This window comes from Microtus oregoni, unplaced genomic scaffold (assembly GCF_018167655.1).
Source record: "Microtus oregoni isolate MIOR12 unplaced genomic scaffold, Mior012 000004F_ref0000308, whole genome shotgun sequence".
Lineage (NCBI taxonomy): Eukaryota > Metazoa > Chordata > Mammalia > Rodentia > Cricetidae > Microtus > Microtus oregoni.
In genome coordinates, this window is record NW_024543063.1 from 47,883,100 (window position 1) to 47,908,480 (window position 25,381).

Consider the following 25,381-nt stretch of genomic DNA (forward strand, 5'->3'; position numbering starts at 1 on the left):
CATCCTCTGTGCTTCTCACCCAAGGCTAACCAAATACTCTTCCTATCCTGTCCTAGGGACGTTTGTACAGTACAGTCTTTTAACCACACAGAATCGCACCTAATAGCTGCCTCTATTTTTCTTTCCCACTAGACCACAAGCTCTCTCAGCTGCGGTGCATTTTGTTCAGCCAGTCTCCAGGGCCTTAAAAGGAGCCCCAGCACACCTCTGTGCGCTTAGAGCTTTTGCCAAGAACCAATCAATGCGTGAATGAATGAGCCGCCCGGCCCCGCAGGGTTGCAAAGTGCCTCTCCAGCCTGACTTTGCTCTCCGTGCCCGGGCAGCTCTCGTAGAAGAAGTCAGGAGTTCGAGGGGGTCACGGAGAACCCACGCGAAGGACTCTGAGGAGCCTCGCTGCGCTAGCTGCTGCCCACCTATGGAGAGCTTTCCGCGACCGGGACAACTTCACCTCCCTCCCGGAAGCCGCCTCGCCGGCCTTCCCCCGCCCCTCCGGAAGGTGGGCGTGGCCCTCATGAATAATGAATCGCCGGGGGGAGGGGAGGGGTCCGCCCCCCTCGGGCGGGAAGGGGGAAGCGCCGAGGCTGCCTGACTGGAATCCCGGGAGCTGCAGCGACGGCGGCAGCGGGAGCAGTGCCGGCCATGGCGGTGTGGACGCGGGCCACCAAAGCGGGACTGGTGGAGCTGCTTCTAAGGGAGCGCTGGGTGCGGGTGGTGGCCGAACTCAGCGGCGAGAGCCTGAGCCTGACGGGTGACGCCGCGGCGGGCGAGCCCGAGCCGCCAGCTGCCGCCTTCAACGGTCTCCCGAACGGCGGCGGCAGCGACTCGCTGCCCGGGAGTCCGAACCGCGGCCTGGGGCCGCCCAGCCCTCCCGCACCGCCTCGCGACCCCGCGGGGGAAGCGGGCGCCTCGCCGCCCGTGCGCCGAGTGCGAGTGGTGAAGCAGGAGGCTGGCGGCCTGGGCATCAGCATCAAGGGCGGCCGCGAGAACCGGATGCCGATCCTCATCTCCAAGATCTTCCCGGGGCTGGCGGCCGATCAGAGCCGGGCGCTGCGGCTGGGCGACGCCATCCTGTCGGTGAACGGCACCGACCTGCGCCAGGCCACCCACGACCAGGCCGTGCAGGCGCTGAAGCGCGCGGGCAAGGAGGTGCTGCTGGAGGGTGAGCGGGGCCGGGCGGGCGGCGGCGGGCTGCGGGCGGCGGCGGTGGCTGGGCTCGCCAGCGCGCACTTTGTTTCTGCCACCCTGACGCCTGTGCGGGGCGAGCCGGTTCCCTCCGCTTCAGCCACCAGACCTCTTCTGCTGGGGCTCTGGAGTGTGGAAAAACTGATGCTCGCGCCCTGCGTGGAGAAAGTTGGGCAGTCTCCGAAGTGTGGCTTTGCCGCCCCTCAGCGAGACTTAGCGGAGATTTGGGGGTGGGGTGGGGGAGCAGCAGGCGCGTGCGAAGCTCACCCCTCTTGCAGGATAAGCTGACACTAAGTACTAACTACGGGGAGGGCGATCGGGGAGGGGGAGTGCTGTAGTCTCCTTTTCGCCTGCTGAGAAGCGTCGATTGGGCGCTTTCTCCAGTCACCCGGCGCTCCCGGGGCAGGCGGGTCTATTAAATTCATCCACACCGATGCCAGCAGTTTGCTTGGGCAAACCACCAAAGCACTGGTTAATTTATGGGAATTTAACCCATCATTGGCTCTCAACAATAACCAGAGGAGATCATAGCACTTCATGGAAGGCAGAGAGCTGAAACAGCAAGTTTGTGTGGTTAATGAGCCTTGTTTAACAGTGGAGGCTCACGTGTTGGAGCATTTTACTGCCAACTAGAGTTTCGACCCTTTTGCAAGAGACTAGTGCCAGCTTCCTACCGCTCGCAGGCGTGCTGCCTCAAGACCAGTAGGCACATTATAAGAATCCAGAAACCGTACCATCTAACCAGTTATTCTTTACCTTCGATGTAAATGTGATCTGTGTGCTGTGTTTCATATGAATTTGATGCAACTGAAATAGAATTAAATCTCATCTCCAAAGACTCGTGCATGTTGAAGATGATGGAGTATTGTAGATGAGAAGCCAGTTGCTTGCTTTAGAAATAATTGCACGTCGAGCTTCATTTCCTCTGTTGAGTCAGTCATTCCAGGGGCATTTATTGCTGCTAGCTGTATAATAGAGAATATGAAAGGTGCTGTCCCCATTTTATCTCTGTGTGGGGAAATGATAGGGAGCGCAAAACAACTTCTTAGGAGGAAAAACATTAAATACTTGATTTCGTAATACAAACTATGAGGGGCTAAAGGATTACAAATTTAAGAAGTCATGGTAGTTCACACCTTTAATTCCAGCACTCAAGAGGCAGAAGCAGGCAGATCCTCTATGAGTTGGAGGCCAGTCTGGTCTACATAATGAGTTCCAGGCCAGCTACTTCTACACAGTGGTGCCCCCCCCAAAAAAAAAACAAAACAAGAGAGTATTTGATGGAAATGAGCTTAGTCCAGGCTTCCAGAGGAGCCAGATTTTGAGCCAGATTACAGATTCAAGGAAGTGATGATCTTAAATGTGCAGAGATGAGTCAGAAAGGGGAAGGATTACTGGTAGGAGAACCAAAGGGAAGGATTGGGGTTGGGTAGAAAATCATCAAATAAGAAGCCCTAAGTATATAACTTGACAAAATCATTTTCATCTTTTTATTTATTGTTGTTGACCTGGAATTCACAGAGATTGGTCTGCTTCTACCTTCCAAGTGCTAAGATTAAAGGCAAGTTACACCATGCCCAGCTTGTGTGTGTGTGTGTGTGTGTGTGTGTGTGTGTGTGAGTGAATGGGGGGGGAGGGAACCTGGCCTCAAAAAGGTCATCTCACTGTCTCAGCCTCATGAGTGTTGGGATTTACAGGCATGTACCTCCATATCCAGTTCAGTTTTCACTTAAAATTGTTTTAGATTATTATTTTTACATAGAAGTGTTCTGCCTACCTGTCTGTGCCCCATGTACATCCCTTGGAGGCTAGAAGAGAGTGTCAGATCCCCTGGGACTAGAGTTATCCATTGCAGGTAATGGGAATCAAATTTAGGTCCTCTGTAAGAGCGGCCAATGTACTTCGGGGCAGTGGTGGTGCATGCCTTTAATCCCACCACTCGGGAGGCAAGAGCCTAGAAGAGGAATCTCTTGAGTTCGAGGCATGCCTGGTCTACAAGACCTAGTTCCAGGACAGGCACCAAAGCTACAGAGAAAACTCTTATCTCAAAAAAAAAAAAAAAAAAAGAGCGGCCAGTTTACCTGCCGAGCCATCTCTCCATTTATTTATTTATTTTTAGGCAGGGTTTCTGTATGTAGCATTGGAGCTACATAGGGAAACCTGTAATTCGCTCTGTAAACCAGGCTGATCTCGAACTCAGAGAGATCCGCCCGCCTCTGCCTGCTGAGTGCTGGCACTAAAGGTGTGTACCACCAGCACCGGGCACCATCTCTCCTTTTTATAAATTTGTGATACTTGGGGAAAAATAGCTTATAAAGAAATAACATGGGCCAGGTGATGGTGGCATACCCTTAAATCCCAGAGGCAGGTGGAAATTTGAGTTCCAGGACAGCCAGAGCTACACAGAGAAACTCTGTCTTGAAAAACCAAACAGAAAGAAGTAACATGGGCCTGGAGAGATGGCTGAGTGGCTGAGACCCTGTCCTCTTTGTCAGAGAAGCCCAGTTCAGTACCCAGCAGGCACATCAGATGGCTCCCAACCACCTGGAACTCTAGTTCCAGGGCATCTGACACTTTATCTTCCAAGGGTACCTGAACACACATGCACATGCCCACACACAGACATGTATACTTAATTGAAGACTGTAAAAAATTTGTGATTTTTTAAAAGTGCTCTAATTGTGAGATTGCAGTGCCCCACTTTTACAATGTCTTATTTATAAGTCTTATTTAGGTAGGGCCAGACACTGCCCAGAAATTAGTGTTGATGAAAGGAGTAAAGTACAGCCCAGTTTGCATAGGTTTGTAAGAATAAAGTACCTTACACTGGTCTAGGTGAGTATTCGGGTGTAAAGTTTTAGAGCCAGAATATTGAATTTCGTGGTATGCAGTAGTGATGGATAGACAGTTCAACTCTTCATGCCATATTAAAATGCAAAACAAAAGGTTTTTGTTTACCAGTGGCTTGAACCTGGTATTATTCATAGCTGTAAAATGACAGCCGTCTAGTAAATTCTTCCCAGTAATCATTAGTTCAGTCATAGGCCTTATGTGCCTTTAGAAACAGGTTTACAGATGGTGTCATAGTAACATTTATTGAAAGCCTTTTTACCTAGCCTTGTTTTCAAATTTTGTGTAAGACAAGCAGTTTTTGTCTATATAGGTGTGGGTAAGTCAGTATGGTGAGTTTGTGGTGTTCCCTTTTTAAAACAAAGAATGTAAAAATAAAATTGCTCAATACTACATCCCTAGAAGAGTCATTTAGTGAGCCAGCTAAACTATTTAAAATGGAGAGGTGGTGCCTCCTCCAGACAGGCTTTTCCCTTCCTTAAATCAGAGTTTCATGTAGCTATGCTCTCTCTCCTCAGACATATAACTGGTGAGTTTGATCTTGAGTTTGTGTTCCTCCTGCGTCCACTTCCAAACGGCCGCAGTTATAGGCCTGTGCTAGCATGCTTGGCCACTCTTCTCAGGGTGCTGCTCCATGTGCATAATCCCCACACTGGAGGGGTGGGCCATGACAGCCTAGGGAGTATGGAATGGGGGACATTACTCCTCCGTTAGATGCCTGAAGCCTTGCCTTGACGTAGCATAATAATATTCTTTTCGTGGTGTGGGCAGGAATTTCAGGCATATTTTTGCCACCCACATGTCAACAGCAGCCTTAGTGTCTGGTTGTGTGAGGTTAGAGAATGGAACTAAAGGATTCTTTTTTTAATCTTGGAGAGGTGAAGGGATTGTTCCTCCAGTCTCTTGTCAAACATTTACTCAGCTCCTTTTCTCTTACCCTCCCCAGTCTCAAGGGGAAAGGCCTGTTAGTTATTTTATTTATTTATTTTTTTGTCAGATCATTATGTAGCTCTGACTGGCCTGGAACTCCCTGTGTAGACCAGGATGGCCTTGGACTTAGATCTGCCTGCCTCTGTATATACCACCATGCCCAGCTTCATATTTCTTCATTAATCTCTTAAAGAACAACCAAATCAAACAAACCGTAGTCAGACACCACTACCACCACCCCTTTCATTCTGGATTTTTTGAGTGGGGTCTCCTGTAGCTAGCCTGGCCTTGAATAGCCAGGGATGACCTTGAATTCCTCCTGGTTTATCTTCTACTTTGCAAGACATTTCTGACAGAGGCTCCTTCATGTTAAATATACCCTCTAAAAATTATTACCATTATGTGGGAAAGTAATTAATTATAATAGAACAGTAATTAAAACTTCTTGTTTTTGTTTGTTTGGTTTGGGGGGGGGGTGGCAGAGAGGGTTTTTTTCTGTGTTCCTTGCTGTCCTGGAACTCACTCTGTAGAACAGGCTGACCTCAAACTCCATATTCGCCCCCCTCTCTCTCCCCAGTGCAGGATTAAGGGTGTGGTACACCACCGCTGGGCTCAGTCATGAAACTTCTAAGAACATTTTCCAGGAACCATATCCAAGCTATAATTTAGGTCTCAATTGATAACTTCAACTGCTAACTTTCTACCATACATTACGTTCTGGGTGAAGGTTACTAGACTTTTCCATCAAAATGTGTCTTTGTTCATGATGGTGAGATGTAGCTCGTGGCTAAGAGAACATTCTGTAGTTTGGAGCTGATGTTAAAGAACCAGTTAGTGCCGGGCAGTGGTGGCGCACGCCTTTAATCCCAGCACTCGGGAGGTAGAGGCAGGCGGATCTCTGTGAGTTCGAGACCAGCCTGGTCTACAAGAGCTAGTTCCAGGACAGGCTCCAAAACCACAGAGAAACCCTGTCTCGAAAAACCAAAAAAAAAAAAAAAAAAAAGAACCAGTCAGTGTTCTCGATTTGATCAGTACATTGTGCTAACCAAACAAAAAATAATGCCCTATCTATGAGGGGCTTTTCACATAGACAGGGTTTTTCTTTGTAGTCCTGGCTGTCTTGGAATTCCCTCTGTAGTCCAGATTTTCCTCTAACTCAGAAGTCCTGCCTGCCTCAACCTCCCGAGTGCTGGGATTAGAGGCGTGCACCAGCACCGCCTGTTTTTTCGTTTGTTCTCCATATGGCCTTTAAAGTAGGGTGTTTATTTTTGTTGTACAGCTAACTAAACTGAGGTTCACAAAGAATATCTTTTGACTTGGTAGGGGAGTGTTGATGGGAAGATTTTGTTTTCTTTAGGCAAAATTCCTCCCCTTGAATTGCTGTTGTTTTAATTTATTTTTATTTTATGTGCATTGGTGTTTTGACATGGGTGTTGGGTTACCTGGAACTGGAGTTATAGACAGTTGTGAACTGTCATGTGGGTGCTGGGAACTGAACCCAGGTCCTCTGGAAGAGCAGTCAGTGTTCTTAACTGCTGAGCCATCTCTTTGGCACACCCCCCACCCCGCCTGAATTCTTTTAAAGATTTATTTAAGTGTATGTGTACATGCGGCATGGAACATGTGTAGAGGTCAGATGGCATCTTATGGGAGTTAGTTCTCTTCTTCACCATGTAGGCCAGAGATTGAACTCAGGTTGTCAGGGTTGGTGACAAGCACCCCTACCCACTGAGGTACCTTACTGACTTTTCCCAGGAATTTTAAAAGCTGAAGTCTATTCTGCAAAATAAGGAGCAAGCAGTCCATGACATTAAATGAGATGGTTGAAGATACCTAACAGCCTAGTGGTGGAAAGGGAGTAAAACCTATTCCAGTGCCTTCTCTTCTCTACAGTCCACTTACAAACTGGCTCCCGTGTCTCCGTGTCCTGAGCCGTTTGTGTGCAAAAGTAGCTGAAGATTATTCTTGGCATCAAAGAATGTAATGCAGTTGCGAGAACTAGGTGTGCTGGCACATGCCTAATCTGAGCAATCAGGAGGCTGAGGTGGGGGATTGCAAATATAAGACCTGCCTAAGGCCATATAAGCAAGATTCTGCCTTTAAAGGAAAAATAAGTTGGGGAAGCAGAAGGCTATCAGTTAGAGAATAATTGCTAAAATGTGTAATCTGCTGAGGTTTCTCTGAAGTGAGTAATCAGTTGGGGGATGTATACTTGAATGTGACTTGTGGAGGGAAGGGGAATTTGATCTCAGGCTTGACGTCCAGACAGCTTCTTTGGAGATGGAAGTCAATCCAAGTTGAGAGAGTAGTTTGAACAAAAGCCAAATGAACATGACATGTAGTAGGAAACAGTAGAGAGCTGACCGGTACAGACCCACGGGAAGAAAGTAAAACCAGTTAGGTTTATGCAAGACTTTGAAAGAGCCAGAGGAACTGGATCTTTTTTGTGTTGTCACTCAGCGTTTAACAGGTACCCATAGCAAACAAGGTAAATGGTAGATGCTAGGAATTCCAAATTGGGAGTGGTCCCTATCCTTTAGGCTAATAAGGGACAATTATAGCTTGGGATAAATACTTTCACAGGGGCAAGACTGCCGTGGAAAGAGGTAGATGTGTAAAGGAGACAACATGGAGGTCATAAGAAAGCTGGGGTTGTGCTCATGTGTGCAGACACACATCTCTTCACAAAGCATAACCAAGTGGTCGTTTTGAGACAAGATCTTGATCCTGCTGCTTCAGTCTCCTGACTGAGATTACATCCTGGAGTTAACACATGAGAAGGATTAGGAAATGTATTCTAGGAGTCAGCACAAAGTAGGCAGAGGCAATCATCATCAGGGCTGTGGTTACAGTGCTAATTGGTGGTCTCTAACACAGAAAAGGAAGTTGAGCTTTGTGAATATTTAATAAAATAATGTGCCAAGGGAAGAAAGGAAGAGGAGTTGGTCCTGGTGACCTTACTCATACGCTTGCTGCTGTCAGGTTGGAACTTCTCTTGTTGAGTAACTTCATCTTCTATTATCTGCCCTGAACTAATCTTCACAAGATGAGCATATGATATGACTTGCAACAGTTTTCAACCTGTGGATCATGACCACTTTGGGAGATCAAATTACCCTTTCACAGGGGTCTCATATCAGATAATATACATTATGAATCATAACAGTAGCAAAGTTACAGTTATGAAGTAGCAATGAAATTATTTTATGGTTAGGAGTCACCACAGCATGAGGAACTGTATATTAAAGGGTCGCAGCATTAGGAAGGTTGAGAACCACTAGCTTAGAGGTTTATATGTAGTGGAACATACGTTTGAAGATAATTGTAACACTGCAAACTATAATAAAAAGACTGAGCTGACAAGCACCCCCCCTTTTTAAATTAAAGACAATTCGGATTTATTTATTTATTTATTTATTTATTTATTTATTTATTTTGAGACATGGTTTCACTGTGATCTTTGGAGCCTGTCTTGGAACTTGCTCTATAGACCAGGCTAGCCTGAACTCACAGAGATCCATCTGCCTCTACCTCCTGAGTGTTGGGATTAAAAGGTGTGTGCCACCACCGCCTGGCTATAATTTGAATTTTTATTTGTTTGTTTTGTTTATTTTTGTCCTTTTGAGACAGGATTTCTCTGTGTAGCCCTGACTGTCCTGGAACTCAGATTCGCCTGTCTCCTAAGTCCTGTCTCCCAAGTGCACCACCATACCCAGCTTCAGACTTTTATTGTGTATTCACGTTTTACCTGCATATATACCTGTATACAATGCATGTACAGTGTCCTCAGGAACCAGAAGAGGATGTCAGATCCTCTAGAACAGACTTACAGACAGTTGTGGGCCACCATATGGGTGCAAGAAAAGCCAGTGCTTTTTTTTTAATTTTTAAAAAAATACCCCCCTCCCCCCCTTTTTTTGAGACAGGGTTTCTGAATATTCCTGGACTGTCCTGTAACTTCCTGTGTGGGCAAAGCTGGTGAATGCAGAGATCCTCCTGCCTCTGCCTCCCGAGTGCCTGGATTAAGGGTATACACCACCATGCCTAGACCAATATTTCCATCTTAAAACTTTTTTAATAAATTTAGTTTTATTTTGTGTGCATTGATAATTTACCTGCATGTATATATCTGTGTGAGGGTTCCAGATCCCCTGGAACTAGAGTTACAGACAGTTGTGAGCTGCCATGTGGATGCTGGGAATTGAGCCAGAGTCCTCTTCAAGAACAACTAGTACTCTTAACTGCTGAGCTATCTTTCCAGCCCCCAATATTTCCATCCTAATATGAGCTCTTTGCCACATGATGAGGTCATTAGATCTGTCAGGAAGTCTATCTGGAAAGTAAAACAGTCAAGGAAACCATTTGAAATACAGATATTGCCCACATTATCATTAATAATGAACTTCACCCTAATATATATTGCACTCTGAGTCACTTAGCTGCTGATGCTCGAATGACTTCATGTAGTTTTACTTCCTTTTTTACTCATTTGTTCTTGATTTCTGTATTTTATTTTGTTATTATTTTATGTGATAGGCACTTTGGTTGAATGTATGTCTGTATACCACATGTGTGCCTGGTGCCTACAGAAGCCAGAAGAGGGTGATAGAATTCCCCTGGGACTCCAGTTATAGATGCATGTTCTTTAAATGAGGGAGGGTTGTGGAAGGGTGAGAGCAGCAGATGAAGCTGAGAAGCTCAAGTTCTGAGGCTTTCCCAATACCATTAAGTTAGAGACTAGGTGGGATAGTGTGAACCTGCGGGGGTTGATATTGGTCAGGGTGGTGGCACAGCCCGGAAGTCCCAGCTATCTGGGAGGCTGAGGAGGGAGTACACAAGTTCAAGGCCTTCTAGAGCTACCTACAAAGTGGTCAGTCTTGGCCACTTAGCAACGCCCTGTGTGAAAACAAAAGTGAAAAGGAAGAGCTGGTAAGCAGGCCAGTCTCTGAGCTCAGGGCCAGCCAGGGCTGTCACACAGAGAAACCCTGTCTTGAAAAACCATAAAGAAAGAAAAAAGGAAAGAAAAGGGGGAAATCTGGAGATATAGTTTATTGCTAGATCACTTGTCTGGCATGTGTGCTGTAGGTTTAAAAAAAGAAAAAAGTTGAACTGACCAGTTGTGATGGTGTTTCTCCTTAATCCCACCTCGCCAGCCTGGTCTACATAGTGATTTCCAAGACAGCCAGGAATATGTAGAGACTCTGTCTGACAAACACCAATTAAGGGGGGAAAAAAAGGGTAGAAATAGGAGAGAAAGAAATGGAGCAGAAGTCAAGATTTCTGTCTTGGGAAGCTGGACAGTTGTGAAACCAGCAAGAACAGGGAACATGCCTCACATGCTCATATCCTTGGGAGTCAAAGGTAGGAAGACTGAGACTTTAAGACCTTGTCTTAAATAACAAAAGAACACATAAAAGGGGGGAAGCCCATAAAATGAACATGAAAGAACTAGTTTGAGATAACAATAAAGAGCTTCATTTTAGCCGGCAGTGGTGGTGCAAGCTTTTAATCCCAGCACTCGGCAGGCAGAGGTAGGGGGATCTGTGAAGCTGGTCTACCGAGGGAGTTCCAGGACACGTAGAGCTGTTTCTTCCTGTCTCAGGGAGATAGGGAGAACTTCATTTTAGGGCATGTTGCACTTGAGTTACCTGTGTGATATCCTGGTGAAAAAGGCCAGAAGCTGGTTGGAAGTACATCCAAGTCTACTCAAGGGAAATGTCAGAACAGCATTGAATATTTATGAGACATCAGGGTAGAGGTGGTAATTGTGTATGAAGTCATCGAGAGTAATGCAAATGAGAAAGAAGTAGAACCGGGGTGGAATCCTGTAGAAACTCTGCTTTTAAAGCCAGGGTAGAGGAAGAATCTAGGAGGTGATGGCACAGGAAGGTGGGGGTGGGGGTGCAGAGAATGGCATAACGGCATTCTAACAGGCAGACACATTTACAAAGGGGAAAATTGTGAAATAGAAAGTCTACTAGGTCTGACAGAGAATAAGATCGTTAGTGTCCTGTCCCCTGCTTCATCAGGGTGCAGGGAGCAGAGGGCAGCAAGTAGACTATAATTTTTAAAGCTCAGCAAAATGAAAGAAACAAAGGTGGTGACAGAACTGACTGATGTATATAGTTTCACTTTCGGGGTTGTTTCTATATTGTTTTAAGTAGGGAAGCATTGGCATATTTGTGTGAAAGGACAGTAGAGTGAGGGAGAGGTTGCAGAGATGGAGGGGTGGTGCAGTTTGTTTTTGAGCCAGGAAGTGACATGATGGGAACAGAATTTTAGGTTGGCAGCAGTGGATGCACTGGAGGCTGTGCAAAGAGGAAAGAACAGAGCTAGGAGAAACTTCAGCTGTTGCAGGAAAATCATCCAAAACATAGGTGACAGCCATGGAGCGAGACTAGAGGGAGACTCTTGCTAAAGACATAGCAGGACACACTAGGGACCTCCTCCTGCCTAGATAGCCTCTTCCTGGCTGTCTGTGCACCTACGGATTTGACACTTGGGACAAACTTCTGCAGCGAGTTTCTGTTAACTAAGCACTGGTGCTTTGATCCCAGAGATGCTTAGTCAGGAAAATAAAGTCATTATTTCAAAGGAAGCTAGGACAAGATACGGTGGCAAGTGGACTGTGACTTGCTGTGAGAGTTCTACCCAGGAACAGTAGAGGAATGGTTTGTTGGCAGTGAAGAAATGGATGGAGGCTATGGCACTCATACTGTTCAGCTGTGTTCTAAAGCAGGCAGACAGTGTAAGTCTACTGTGTGGCCTTTGAGAAGGAAAGTTTTGGTTTACAAATAATACAAAGGGAAGGCGGAAGCAAATTTACCGCTGGCCTGATCCTCACAGTGAGTTCCAGGCCAGTAAGATCCTCTCAGGGAAGAAAAAGAAAGGACCTGGAGAGATGGCTTAGCAGTTAGGAACACTGGCTACTCTTTCAGAGGACCAGGGTTCAATTCCCAGGACCCACATGGCAGCTCACAACCATCTGCAATTCTAGATCCGGGAGATCTAATGTCTTCTGGTCTACAGAGAATACTGGGCATGCATGTACTGCACAGACATACACACAGACAAAACACCTACCCATATAAAAGAATATAAAAGAATTTTGGGGTTTTGTTTTGTTCTTGAGACAGGGTTTTGCTCTGACTGTCCTGGAACTCTCTCTCTGTAGACCAGGCTGGCTTCTAACTCATAGAGATCCGCCTACTTCTGCCTCCCATGTGCTGGGATTAAAATTGTGCATTACCACTACCACCTGGAATAAATTTGTTTTGTTTTGTTTTTTTCCAGACAGGTTTGTGGCTTTGAAACCTGTCCCGGAACTCTCTCTGTCCCCAGACTGGCCTCAAACTCAAAGATCCACCTCCTAAGTGCTGCAATTAAAGGCGTGCTCCACCAATGCCTGGCTTGGAATAAAATATTTTTTTAAGTTTATTTTATTATTATTTTATGTTCATTGGTGTGAGAGTCAGATGCCCTGGAACTGGAGTTACAGACAATTGTGAGCTGCCATGTGGGTGCTAGAAATTGAACTCAGGACCTCTGGAAGAGCAGCCAGTACTCCTAACTGCTGAGCCATCTCTCCAGCCCCATAAAGTAATTTTTAAAGGGAAAGAAAAGAGTAAACTTATCTAGCTAAGGAGATGGGAACATTTATTGAGTTTGTTACTGACAGCATCTCACTGTGTAGTCAAAACTGCCTTCTAATTTGTTGTTGTAGCAGGCAGGCCTTTTTGTCACAGAAATGTGGTGGGCTTAAATTACCTTGATACCTGATTCTCCGCCTCCACCTCCTCAGTGCTGGGATTCCAGGTGTGTGCTGCCATGTCAGGTTTTTTCTGGTTTTATTGGTTTGCAGGGACTTTTTTTTCTGTCCTCTCCCCTGGGGTTTTTCTGTCTTTTTAGGAGAACTCCTTTGCAGCAGCTTTGTTTCAGGCTTTCTATAGTACTGATACACTGCCAGCTGTGCTAAGGAGGCTGTGTTCTAATCTCTAAAGTTGCTTTGCATTTACATTTATTTACTTGTTGGTTGGTTGATTATGTATGGTGTTTGTGGGGTGTGTGTGTGCCATGGGGTGCGATGTATTTAAGAGTTCATGGGAGTCAGTTCTTTTCTACAATGTATCAAACTTGGGTTTATCAGCTGGTGATTAGGGCCATTTTGCCAGCCCTGGTTTCTTCCTTTTATAGTTTCTTTTCTGTTTTCTTTTGTTTTTCAAGACAGAGTTTCTTTGTGTAACAATCCTGGTTTTCCTGGAACTCAATTTGTAAACCAGGCTAGTCTTCAGCAGAGATCCACCTACCTCTGCCAGTGCTAATATTAAAGGTGTGCATCACCACACCCAGCTAAATGGTTTCATTTTTTTATGTTTTAACTTTTTTTAAAAAATTGTATTGGTGGAGTGGGGTGAAGCTTGTGGCAGTCATTGGAGAACTTTGTAAAGTCAGTTTTCTCCTTCTACCTTTAACTTCAGGATCTGAACCAGGTCACCAGCCTTGGGAGACAAGAACCTTTTACCAGTTGAGCCATCTTTGTTGGCTCTGTTTAACTCTTTATGCACACAGTGGAGTGAAAATCTGGAAAGACCTCATTTTTTCAAATAGTCAACTGATTATCTCGGTGTTATTTGTCAGTCCTTATGTAACTAAGTGTGATAATTAATGGTGGTTACCCCGAGTGCCATGTGGAGAAAGACAGGTCAAAGCCATATTTGTTTAATTAGTGCTGTCACCTGCCTTTTTATCATTGATCTGACATATATCTTTTATTTAATTTTATCATCATCATCATTATTATTTTGAAACAGGGTCTCTGTGTAACCCTGGAAGTCTCTGTGTAGATTAGGCTGGTTTAAAACTCTAGAGATTGTCTTACCTCTCCCTGGGATTAAAGGTGTGCTACACTGTGCCCAGCTATTGCATCTTTCTTGGTGTGTGTGGACTGATTCTGCTGATTCTGGATTTTCTACTCTTTTTCTAATTTATTTTTTTTCTATTTGAATTTTTAAATTTAGCACATTGTACTGTATGTTGTAATGTAATATTTAATATCTAGCACTTAAAGTACTTTGTAATGGCCAAGAAATTTTGAAAAATAATAATTTTTTTATTGTTGTTGAGACAGGGTCCCATGTGGCACAGCCTGGGCTGGCTTTGAATTCATGAGGTAGCTAAATCCATTATTTACTTGGAGTAAACTTTCTATCATATCAACTAATAGTTTGTAATATCCCTTTTCTTTTCTCTTTCTTTCTTTCTTTTTCTTTTCTTTTTTTCTTTTTTTTTTTTTTGGTTTCTTTTGAGACAAGGTTTCTCTGTAGCTTTGGTCCCTCTCCTGGAGCTAGCTCTTGTAGACCAGGCTGGCCTCGAACTCAGAGATCTACCTGCCTCTGCCTCCCAGGTGCTGGGATTAATGGTGTGTGCCACCACCAGTAATATCCCTTTTCAATAAAAACAAACACTAGACCTTAATCGTTCATCCATCCATCAAATGGCCAATGAATGTTCTATATGATGATTGACAGGTCAGAAACTTACCTTATACCTGGAAACACATAAGCTGGGGGTGAGAGTTTCTGAAAGGATAAAGGTGGTGCTACCAGAATTGAATGGATGGTTGCAGCTATAAACAATAAATAGCCATTACATTGTTCTAGAACCATAGAAGATGATAGTAGAGATTTAGGAGTCTTTTTTTTTATGTATACAGTGCGTGGATACATAATATACATATGTATACTATATGTATGTCTGCAGGTCAGTAGAAGGCACCAGATCTCATTATAGATGGTTGTGAGCCACCATGTGGTTTCTGGGAATTGAACTCAGGACCTCTGGAAGAGCAGCCAGTGTGTTTAACCTCTGAACCGTCTCTCCAGCCCCGAGATTTAGGCGTCTTATAGGCAGCTGTGAAAGGAAAGTAGAATAGATTTGCTAGAGTACAGCAAATAGAGCTTTTGAAAAAACCCTTACCACTCTAAGTTATTCTCAACATTTATTTTAATTGTACTTTGAACATGATTTTCTATGGATTTCTAATAACTTTACAAATATTCATTATCATTTATTTTCCAGCTAGGCCAACCGAAATATATAGCATCTGGGCCAGGGATAGAGCCCAGTTGGTAGTACTTGCTTAGCTTGAACAAAACCCTAGTTTTTTCCTAGCATTCCATAAACCTGGTGTGGTGGTACATGCCTCTAGTTCTAGCACTTAGAGGCAGAGAAAGTTCAGAAATTCCAGCTCATCTTCATCTACATAGCAAGTCTGGTCTATGAGATCTGGAATGGGAGGAGCACTCTTAGGCTAGGCCTTTGAGTCAGAAATAGATTTAGATAGAAATACTTGTTTATCAAAATAGAATAAACACGTTTATTTTAGCAAGAACTATTTGGTTGCAGAAAACCAAACACACTAATTTAAGCTGAAGTGGCATGTGTTACCTCAGGTAACTCCTAAGACTGGGGGTGGCACTAGGTTTAGATTCAGTAGAATCCAAAAGCTCAAATTACCTTGTTTGGCCATCACAGTTCCTGTTGTGGGGAGTCTAATTCTGTATAGTCAGCTAAAATGGCACCAGCAGTTCTAGGACTATCTAGCCCTAACTTTTTTAAAACAAGATCTCTCACTGGATAGCCAGGTTGGCCTTGAACTCTCTGCCTCCTGAGTGCTGGGATTATAGGCAAGAGACACTCAGCTATATATATATGTCATCCTGATTTAATAATTCCCACCAGATACGTAACTTCCTACTTGTCAGCTTCAGAAAAGGATTCTTTTTTTTTTTTTTTTTTTTTTTTTTTTTTTTTTTGGTTTTTCAGGACAGGGTTTCTCTGTGGCTTTGGAGCCTGTCCTGGAACTAGCTCTTGTAGACCAGGCTGGTCTCGAACTCACAGAGATCCGCCTGCCTCTGCCTCCCGAGTGCTGGGATTAAAGGCATGCACCACCACCGCCCGGCTCAAAAAAGGATTCTGATTAGCTCTACTTTGTCTGCTTCTTGGACTATGTCATTATAACTGAGATGATAGAGACTGGTCTAGGCCTGGGTCGTGTATATGGAGATTTGAAAAGGCATCAGACTAAAATATTAATGGGGTGGCTGCTATACAGATCTGTATCCACTGTAACAGCACAGACAGTGAAACAAATAGGAAACTAAAAGTCCTACATTTTATACCTAAATTTTACTTTAATTTTTTTGTCTTTTATATTGTAAATTTTTAAAAAAATTAAAAGATGGGGATGCATGTTGTGTATATAATGAGTGCAGACAAAGCATTCATATATATAAAATAGGTTTTTCTTTTCTTTTTTTTTTTTTTTATTAAAACAGGACCAGTGAGATGGCTCAGCAGGTAAAGGTACTGCAAAAGCCTGATTGAGTTTTTGATCCCTGGATCCCAGTGGAAAGAAACTGACTTCTGAGTTCTTTGATCTCCTTATTTGGGTCATGGCATGTACATTTGCATATATATACATCATATATATATACATACAATAGTGATATAAATAGAAATTAAATGACTTGCTGAGAACTCCTGTTGTAATTTTATGCATTATAACAACTTTAACAACTCATGGAACAATGGACATCATCCTCTTTTTTTTTTTTAACATACCAACCACTGTTTCCCCTTCCTCCTCTCCTCCAGTTCCCTTCCCCTCACCTCCCATATAGCCCCCCACCCACCCACTCCTCCTCCATCTCCATTCTGAAGGCGTAAGGTCTCCTGTGGGAGTCAACAAAGCATGGTATGTAGCATAGTATGTCGAGTTGAGGCAGGATCAAGCTCCTCCTTGCATCAAGACTGGGCAAGGCATCCTACCATAGGGAATAGGTTCCAAAGTCCCTCATGCATCAGGGACAGGTCCTGGTACTGCTGCCAGGGGCCCCACAAAAGACCAAGCTACATAGCAGTCACCCACATGCAGAGGGCCTAGATTGGTCCTAGGACATCATCCTCTTTAATTACATCGTTATTATACGAGACAGGGTCTCCTGTATCCAAAGATTATCACCGTGAACTACTTATCTTCCTCTTCTACCTCCCAAGTGCTGGGATTGCAGACATGAGGCACCATGTTCAGTTGATGTGTGCTGGGGATCAGTCCAAGGTTTCGTGTGAGTTAGACAAGCACTCTACATCCTCAGCCCTGGTTTTTGTTTTGGTTTGTTGTGGTTTATTTTTGTTGTTGCTGCTGCTTTTTTTTTTTTTATAATTTTGTCTTTCAAGTCAGAGTTTCTCTGTGCAACAGCTCTTCCTGTCCTCTAGCTCACAGAGATCCTCCTGCTTCTGCCGTCTGAGTGCTGAAGTTAAAGGCATGTGCCACCATTGTCAGGTCCCAGCCCTATTTGTTTGAATTGGAGTCTCACAGTGTTGCCCAGCTGGTCCCAAACTCCTTGATTAAAGTGGCTCTTCCAGCCTTAGATTCTAAGTAACTAAGATTAAAAAGCACATGGTACTACCATTCCTAGCTCCATGCACTTTAAATATGAAGAAATTGAGTATTGGAATCTCAAAGTACTTGTCTAAGGTTATAGCATTGGAAGGCAAGCCTAGGAAATTTCATGAGACCCTAGGTAAAATAAAGAGGACTGGAAATATAGCTAAGTGGTAAAAGTCTTATCTTGTATGTGCCAGACACTAGGTTCAAGCTCCTGTAGTGCAATACATGGAAATCTTTTAATAGTCTTTAGGAAAGTTTTAATTTGTGAGTTTTTTCTATTGTTTCTAATTAATTATGTGTGTGCATGTGTATTTGTGCATGAGTGAGTTTTCTTTCCCCCAAAGGCCTGAGGAACCAGATCCCCTTGGAGTTGAAATCATGGCTGTTATGAGGTACCCAATCTGGGTGCTGGGACCCAGATTCAGGTCCTTTGCAAGAGCCGTAAACCCTCTTAACCCCGAGTCATTTTTCTTGTCCTAAAGTATTAATTTCAGCAATTTAAAAAAGAAAAGGAAAAAACCCTAAAATTCTTTATGAAAGGAATGCATTTTTCAACTTGGGGTGGGGAGGGGAAGCATTGCTAAATCAGTGTGTATTATCCCGGTTTAGATAGAGTACAAACTGAAAGGAATGTTAATCTGTTCACATTGTTGTACTTACTGCCAAAGACAATGAACTTCAAAAACCTGAGCAAAGAGAAGAAAACCAGAAACACCTGAGAAATTTTTGTTCTTGGGTTAACAGAAAGAAAAGTTTGAACAGTGTTTTGTACTTACCTGTAAAGTAATGATCTTGAATTTGACTAAAATATCTATGAGCAGTCTTCGTTGTTTATGTTAATATGATCAATTCTGCAGATAATTTTCCTAAAATATTTTACCTTAGACTTCTCTTGGCCTGTGGGTCTGGGTGGAAGATGAGTTGCACACACAGGATATGAGGAAGTAAATGGATGGATTCTGTGTGATGGGAGGAAAATACCAGTTTATGATCTGTTCACTAAGCATGAGCCATCAACTAATGATGAAGAGTGATAAAATTCCTACCTTGTAGGTATTTATTTATATTTAGGATTATTATGTATACAGGGGTCTGCCTACATGTATGCCTTATGCCTGTAGGCTGGAAGAGAGGATGTCTCAACTTAAGGCCATCAGCCTAAAGAAGCCCCTTTAGATTTAAGTTTGGGGAATCCTTAAACATATTTGAGAATAGTCTCAAACTGAAGGAAGATTTTTCAAATGATCTGCCAGCATATGGAAGTTCCAACATTGACCCTCTAGTAATCCGGCTCAGTGAAGTGCCCTGAGGCCCAGGCACTTGTTTTCACTCGCCCTCCAGATGATCACATTATTTTTGGCCTTCTGTGTAATTTACATGGAGCTTGTTTGTCCTGGTGGTGGTAGTGACTGCTCTGACTTTCAAAGGAGATCAAATTCTTAGTGTTTTTGTCATTTTGAAATAGGGTCTCATGTATCCTGTGGCCCAGGCTGGCCTCCGTACTCCTTTGTCAGTACTGCCTACCCAGGTCTTTTTTTTTAATATTTATTTTTATTTATTTATATTTATTTATTATGTATACAATATTCTTTCTGCATGTATGCCTGCAGGCCAGAAGAGGGCACCAGACCTCATTACACATGGTTGTGAGCCACCATGTGGTTGCCGGCAATTGAACTCAGGACCTTTGGAAAAGCAGGCAATGCTCTTAACTGCTGAGCCATCTCTGCAGCCCTACCCAGGTCTTTTTAATCTGTAGTAATGATCTTGCTTTGCTTCCGTGCTGTTAGTTTTAAGTTGGCTAGGAATACAGTGTAGAAGACTGCAGTAAAGTCTTCCTATGCATGCACAGTTGACTGTCCTAAAGGTCAAGTGCTTTCTTCACAGTCCACCCTCAGTTCCACCCTGTCCAGAGACCATTTTACTAGAATTCTTATTTGACAGATACGTCTTCTGGCCCCTTCTAACACAAGAAAGGATTTCCTCTTTTATCTTTTTTCCTTCCCTGTCATGTCCACTGATCCTTAGATGTGCCTTCTGGCACCCTGTTTGGTGAGTTTGATATCACAGCCTTTTATTTGTATAATATTCTTTCCATTTCCTCTTCCCTGCATCTGAAACAACACATTTCACATGTATGGCCCCTACTGACCCAAATAAAGAATGTTAAAACCTGGTAACATGAGATGGATTTGAAAGAGGGAAAACTGAAATATAACTTTCTCTTAAACGAAAAAGAAAACTAAACTTTCTAAGGATGCTTACTAGAAATGCTTTAATGCAACCTGCGTGTTGCTAAACACAATTCATTATATACCATAAAATCCTTCTTTTTATATCTCCTATAAACAACTCTGCTTCATTTCTTTGTTTATTTTGTTTTTTGAGACTGAACCTCTGTGGCTTAGAATGGCATTGAACTCACAATGTAACCATGGTGACTGTTTCTTTATTTTTTAGCTTGATTGTTTCTTTTGTTTGATTGGAGTTGTTTGGGTTTTTTTTGTTATTACATTTATTTGTTATTTGAGTGTACATGAATGACTATATGGAGATCAAAGGACAACTTGATTCTCTACTTCTATATAAGTGCTAGGGATTGAACTTAGGTCCCCAGGCTTGGTGGTGTCTTTACTTCCTTAGCCACCTCACCAGCCCTGTTTTGTTGTTGTTTTTTCTATTTGTTTTGTTATTGCTTGTTTTTTGTTTTGTTTTGTTTTGGGGGGTGGGGACAAGGTCCTAAGTCTTGAACTGGAGGTCCTCTTTCCTTAGCCTCTCAGATAGTGAGTTCACAAGCACATGCCACATGTACAGTCAGCTGCATTACATTTTGTGTTTTGGTGTGTGTTGTTGGGAATAAACCTGGGACAAGTATACATGTTAAGTAAACACTTTTCTACTGAGCTCCATTCAAGCCTTTCTTAAACTGTCTTTGTTTCCAAGTTTAAGTTATTGTGTCATGTAAACCAGTGAATAGGAAAGCAAATTGAGCTCTACCAGTTTTGACATGTTCTGAGAGGAATTTCATCCTTGTGGAGTGAATAGAGAAGATCCTACAGAGTTACACAGTAGATGGAGCATATTGCTCCCTAGCAGAGCTGAGGTCAATTCAGAATCTTCCTTAGAAATCGAAATATTATGACAAGTCTTGAGCATTAATAAATGCTCTCAGCACTTAGGAGGCAGAGGCAGGCAGATCTTTGTGAGTTTGAGACCAGCCTGGTCTACAGAGAGAGTTCAGGATAGCCAGAGCTACACAGAGAAATCTTTTTATATGTGCACGAGAGAGAGAGAGAGAGAGAGAGAGAGAGAGAGAACTCTTATGTACACCACATACAGGATCCCGGGGAGTAGAAGAGGCACCAGATCCCCCAGAACAGGATACAGACAGTTGTAAACTGCTGTGTGGTAGCTGGGAATTGAACCGGGGTCTTCTAGAAGAGCAGCCAGTGCTCTTAACCACTGAACTACTTTCCAGCCATGATTTATTTTCTATACAACTAAAGTGAAGTCAGGAATGCTGAGGGACAGTTAAAAGTTCTGTACTAGTTACATGCCTTTGGATGGAGAATCACTGAATGAAAGAGGAAAAAAGACATAAGAAGTCACTCAGGAAGTTAAGAGTATGTTTGCCAGAATGAGAAGGGATAAAAGGACTACATTGACTGGAGAGTCTAGTTTTTTTGTTGCTTTGCTACAAAGGATCTAATTTATTTACTTAAGATGAAACCTCCCAAGATGCTCTTTGAACCTTAGTTTTATTTCTTAGACCCAAAATATCTATTGTTTTTCAGAATACTAATATTCTTCAGAAGATGGGTAGTGATTAAAATAGCTAGCATTCATTAAGCATGGAGAGCTTGCTAGGCCCTGTTCCAACTGCTTTACAGCGGATGCTTCTGCCTCTGAAAGAGATATTCTTGTTTCCTCCATAAGTAACTTGAGGCTTTGGGTTCTGCCCAAGAAGGAAAAGTCTGAGAGAAATGCAGGCAATATGGCCCAAGAACCTACATTGTTTACTGTGCTAGCTGTGATAAGGATTCATCCCAAATATTGTTGATGCTAAGATTGTCACGTAAGTAAGAATACGTGCAACTTTGAAGAGCAAAAATGTGCAATTACAGGAAAGGACACAGTGATAATAGAGTATATTATTCCACCCTTCTGGATGCATCTGCAGTACGTGATACTTTGTCACAGGGGTAGCTATAGGAGAACATCCTGTATTCTCATACTGTTCATTCACAGTGATTGTTTAGGTAAGTTCACAAAGCCCTTTCATCTATTATGTTCTGTTACTGTTAAAGCTCAGTTCCTTTACAGTAAAAAGGGATAAGTTAAATGCAATGAAATATAAAGAAATATTTTTTGTTGTTCTTTTTGGTTTTTTGAGACAGGGTTTCTCTGTAGCTTTTGGAGCCTGTCCTGGAACTAGCTCTTGTAGACCAGGCTGCCTCAAACTCATAAAGATCTGACTGCCTCTGCCTCCTGAGTCCTGGAATTAGAGGTGTGTGCCGCCACCACCACCCGGCCTTAGAAAAAATGTTATAGCTGGACAATGATAGCACTCCAGCACTCTGGAGGCAGAGGCAGGTGAATCTCTGTGGGTTCGAGGCCATCCTGGTCTACAGAGTGAGTTTCAGGACATCCAGGGCTACACAGAGAAACCCAGTCTTGAAACCCCTTCCCCCAAAAAGGAAATGTTATTGAATCAAATCCTAATATAATCTTCCAGGATACTCTAGAGAAACAATGTTTCTTTTAAGGTGTATGTCTGTGTGCACGAGTAATATGTTTATGCATTTTGTGTGTTTGTGTATATATATGTGTGTGTGTGCGTGCATGTGTTTGTATGTATTTGTGTGTTTATTTAAGTTTTTTTGGATTTCTTTTTTTGCTTCCTTGCTTCATTTTTGTTTTGCTTTTTTTGTGACAGTGTCTCAATATGTAGCCCAGGCTTCCCTCTGTCTTGCTACATAGACCTGACTGACCTCAGATTTGCATTGATCCTCCTGATTGTGCCTTCTTTGTGTTGGGATTAGAGGCATGAGCCACCACATTCCATTTTCAAGGTGTTTTATTAGCCATTTCAAATGTAAGACTATTTGTTAGCTTTCTATTACTGTTAAAAAGAATTGTAGATAAATTTATGGTTTGTAATGAGCAGAAAATTTTATTTTTGCTCAGTGTTCCAGAGAGTTCAATCAATTGAACTGTTGGCCTCATTGCTTTGGGACCTGTGAGGCCAAACATCTGGTGGGAGAATGTGGTGGAACAAAGCTGCTCCTTATTCTGCCAGAAAGCAGAGAGAGGGGGGGCCAGAGAGCCCAACTTTACTTTGAGAACATGTACCTAATGACCTGACTTCCTGTGACTATAACCCATCTTCTAAAGATTCCATCATCTATCTGTTTTAGAGGCTAGGGGCCATGCTTCAACACATAGGCCTTTGAAGTATAATTAATATATACTTAATATATAGCCAGGCAGTGGTGTCTCACGCCTTTGATCCCAGAACTTGGGAGACAGAGACAGGCAGATCTCTGTGAGTTTGAGGCCAGCCTAGTTTATAAGCTCCAGGACAGCCAAGGCTAAAGAGAGACCCTGTTTGAAAAGACATTCAGCCTATAACAAGACCATTTATCATTATCTGTTTAATCATTCTTCTGTTATTCAACAAAAACTGGAGATTTAAAAAACAAACCAAACAAACAAAAAATAATGCTGAACTGAAAAAGATTTTCTTTGTGCTTGAATGGTTTTACTTGGATTTATGGATTAGGGATAAACTGCCAGTGTTTTTAGAATGTATGGAAAACTCTTCGTTTTACTACTGGGCAGGGGGAATCTTTAGCATATCTTACACCTCTGTTCCTTCAGCAAGACTACTGTGGTACTAATGTGGTATAAATGAGTGAGACTTGGTTTTTTTTCCTTCTCCAAGATGGGGTTTCTCTGTGTAACAGCCCTAACTGTCCTGGAACTTTGTAGACTAGGCTGGTCTCAAACTCACCAAGGTCTGTCTGCCTCTGCCTTCCAAGTGCTGGGATTAAAGGCGTGCACCACCAAACCCAGCTGTCCATTATCTTCTAAAGTTAAAGTCTCCGTTGTAGAGGTGACTTCAAACTCTGCTCTGAAGGAACTGGTTTTTGATGTTTGAGGAAATACTTCATTATTTTTTATCTTTGTATTTCCTTAAAGAGGAAGACCCACAACAGGCAAGGCTATCTTTCAATCTGCTAACACTTCAACTAGTGACTCAGCAGGTGACTTCTTTTGACCTTGAGCCTGTGTCCTAGACTTTCCTAGCTGCTTAGGTTTCTGTGACTGTGACTTCCTCCTTGTTTGTGTCTCTGCTTTTGTGCTGTAAGCCTGCGTGCACTAATTCATGTCTGTCTTTTCTGCTTGGGCACATGTATTGTCTTTCCATGACCAAGATTTGACAAGAAAGATTTTTTTAATTTTATGTGTTTGGGTCTTTTGCCTGCATGTAAGTAAGTGCCCATTGAGGCCCGGAAAGTGCCTAGATTCCCTGAAACTGGGACAAAAGAAAGTTTAGAGACAATTTGTGGGTGCTGGGATTCAAAACCTGGTCGTCTGGAAGAGCAGCCAATTAAGTCCATCTCTTCAGCATCATTGTTGTTTTGTTTTCTTTTTTTTAGGTTTATTTTTAATTATACATATGTGGGGGATGAGGGATGTGCTTGTGAGTGGAGATGTCCACAGAAGAGGGTATTGAATCTTCTGGAATTGGAGTTCCAGGCACTTGTGAGCCACCTTATATGAATGCTGGGAGCTGAACTTGGGTGCTCTTAACTCTTCAATCCCAGACAATACTCCTTGGAAGGAGTTCCTGACTAGTGGTGCACAAATGCATACAAGAGCCGGGCGGTGGTGGCGCACGCCTTTAATCCCAGCACTCAGGAGGCAGAGGCAGGCGGATCTCTGTGAGTTCGAGGCTAGCCTGGTCTACAAGAGCTAGTTCCAGGACAGGAACCAAAAGCTACGGAGAAACCCTGTCTCGAAAATCAAAAAACAAACAAATTCATACAAAAAACACTATCTGAGCACATGCTCTTTGCTGTGCACTGTGCTAATTTCTGAGCATGTAAAAATGTCAAGATTAGCCAGGCTGTAGTGGTGCACACCTTTAATTCCATCACTTGGGAGGCAGAGGCAGGTGGACTGCTGTGAGTTCGAGGCTGTCCTAGTCTACAAAGTGAATTCCTGGTCAACCAGGACAGTTTCACAGAGAAACTCTGTCTAGAAACAAAAACAAACAAACAAAAAATCAAGTCCTGATTGCTGCATTGGGAAAAAAGTAATGATATCCCACATCTTTATGGCTTTACAGTTTCTGAAAATCTCTCTTCATACATTATTATACCTTGTAATGACTATTTTAAGAAAGCTATCATAATTTTACACACAGAAAAATTGAAACCCAAAGATCTAGGATGGACACATGGGATGCATAATTTCTTCGACAACCTTTTGAGAAGTAGGTTGGCAGGGGTTTCCTTGCTGCTTTTTCAGCCAGTCTCTCCCTACATCATTACCTGGATGTCTTTGACAAGGAAAAGGTGCCAGTGACTATTCAGGCTCTCTGTACTGCTTTTGGTGAGTCATAAACCATTTGGTGCTTTTATAGTGGACAGCATGATACATATTGAGCCTGGTTTTAAGTCTTATGTCTGATAGTCATAAGATGCATTGCCATAGGATGAAAAAGCTCTGACTAAAAGGGGTCTGTTTATAGAAACAGATGAAAGGGTTGGCCCTTTGACATGCCTGGTGGCAGCATGTGAGAAGTTGAGGCAGCCTGAATGACACACACAACAGATCCCAGCAAAAATGTACCCTTGTCAGATCATTTTCTTAGATACATGTTTGCTGTTTGATCCTCATTCTTTTCTTAAATGGTCATTTATTTGTTATATGTGTGTATATATGTAAGTACAGACATGC

At 43.0% G+C, this 25,381-nt stretch overlaps 1 protein-coding gene across 1 annotated transcript in view; it reads left to right on the forward strand.

The window, feature by feature from the left end:
- Positions 1 to 547: 547 nt before the first annotated feature.
- The window catches only part of Sntb2 (syntrophin beta 2), a 75,838-nt gene continuing 51,004 nt past the window's right edge, over positions 548 to 25,381 (forward strand). The window contains exon 1 of the mRNA XM_041649765.1: positions 548 to 1,159. Coding sequence (XP_041505699.1) covers positions 640 to 1,159 — 520 coding nt within the window. The 5' untranslated portion in view covers positions 548 to 639. The remainder of the gene's footprint in view (positions 1,160 to 25,381) is intronic.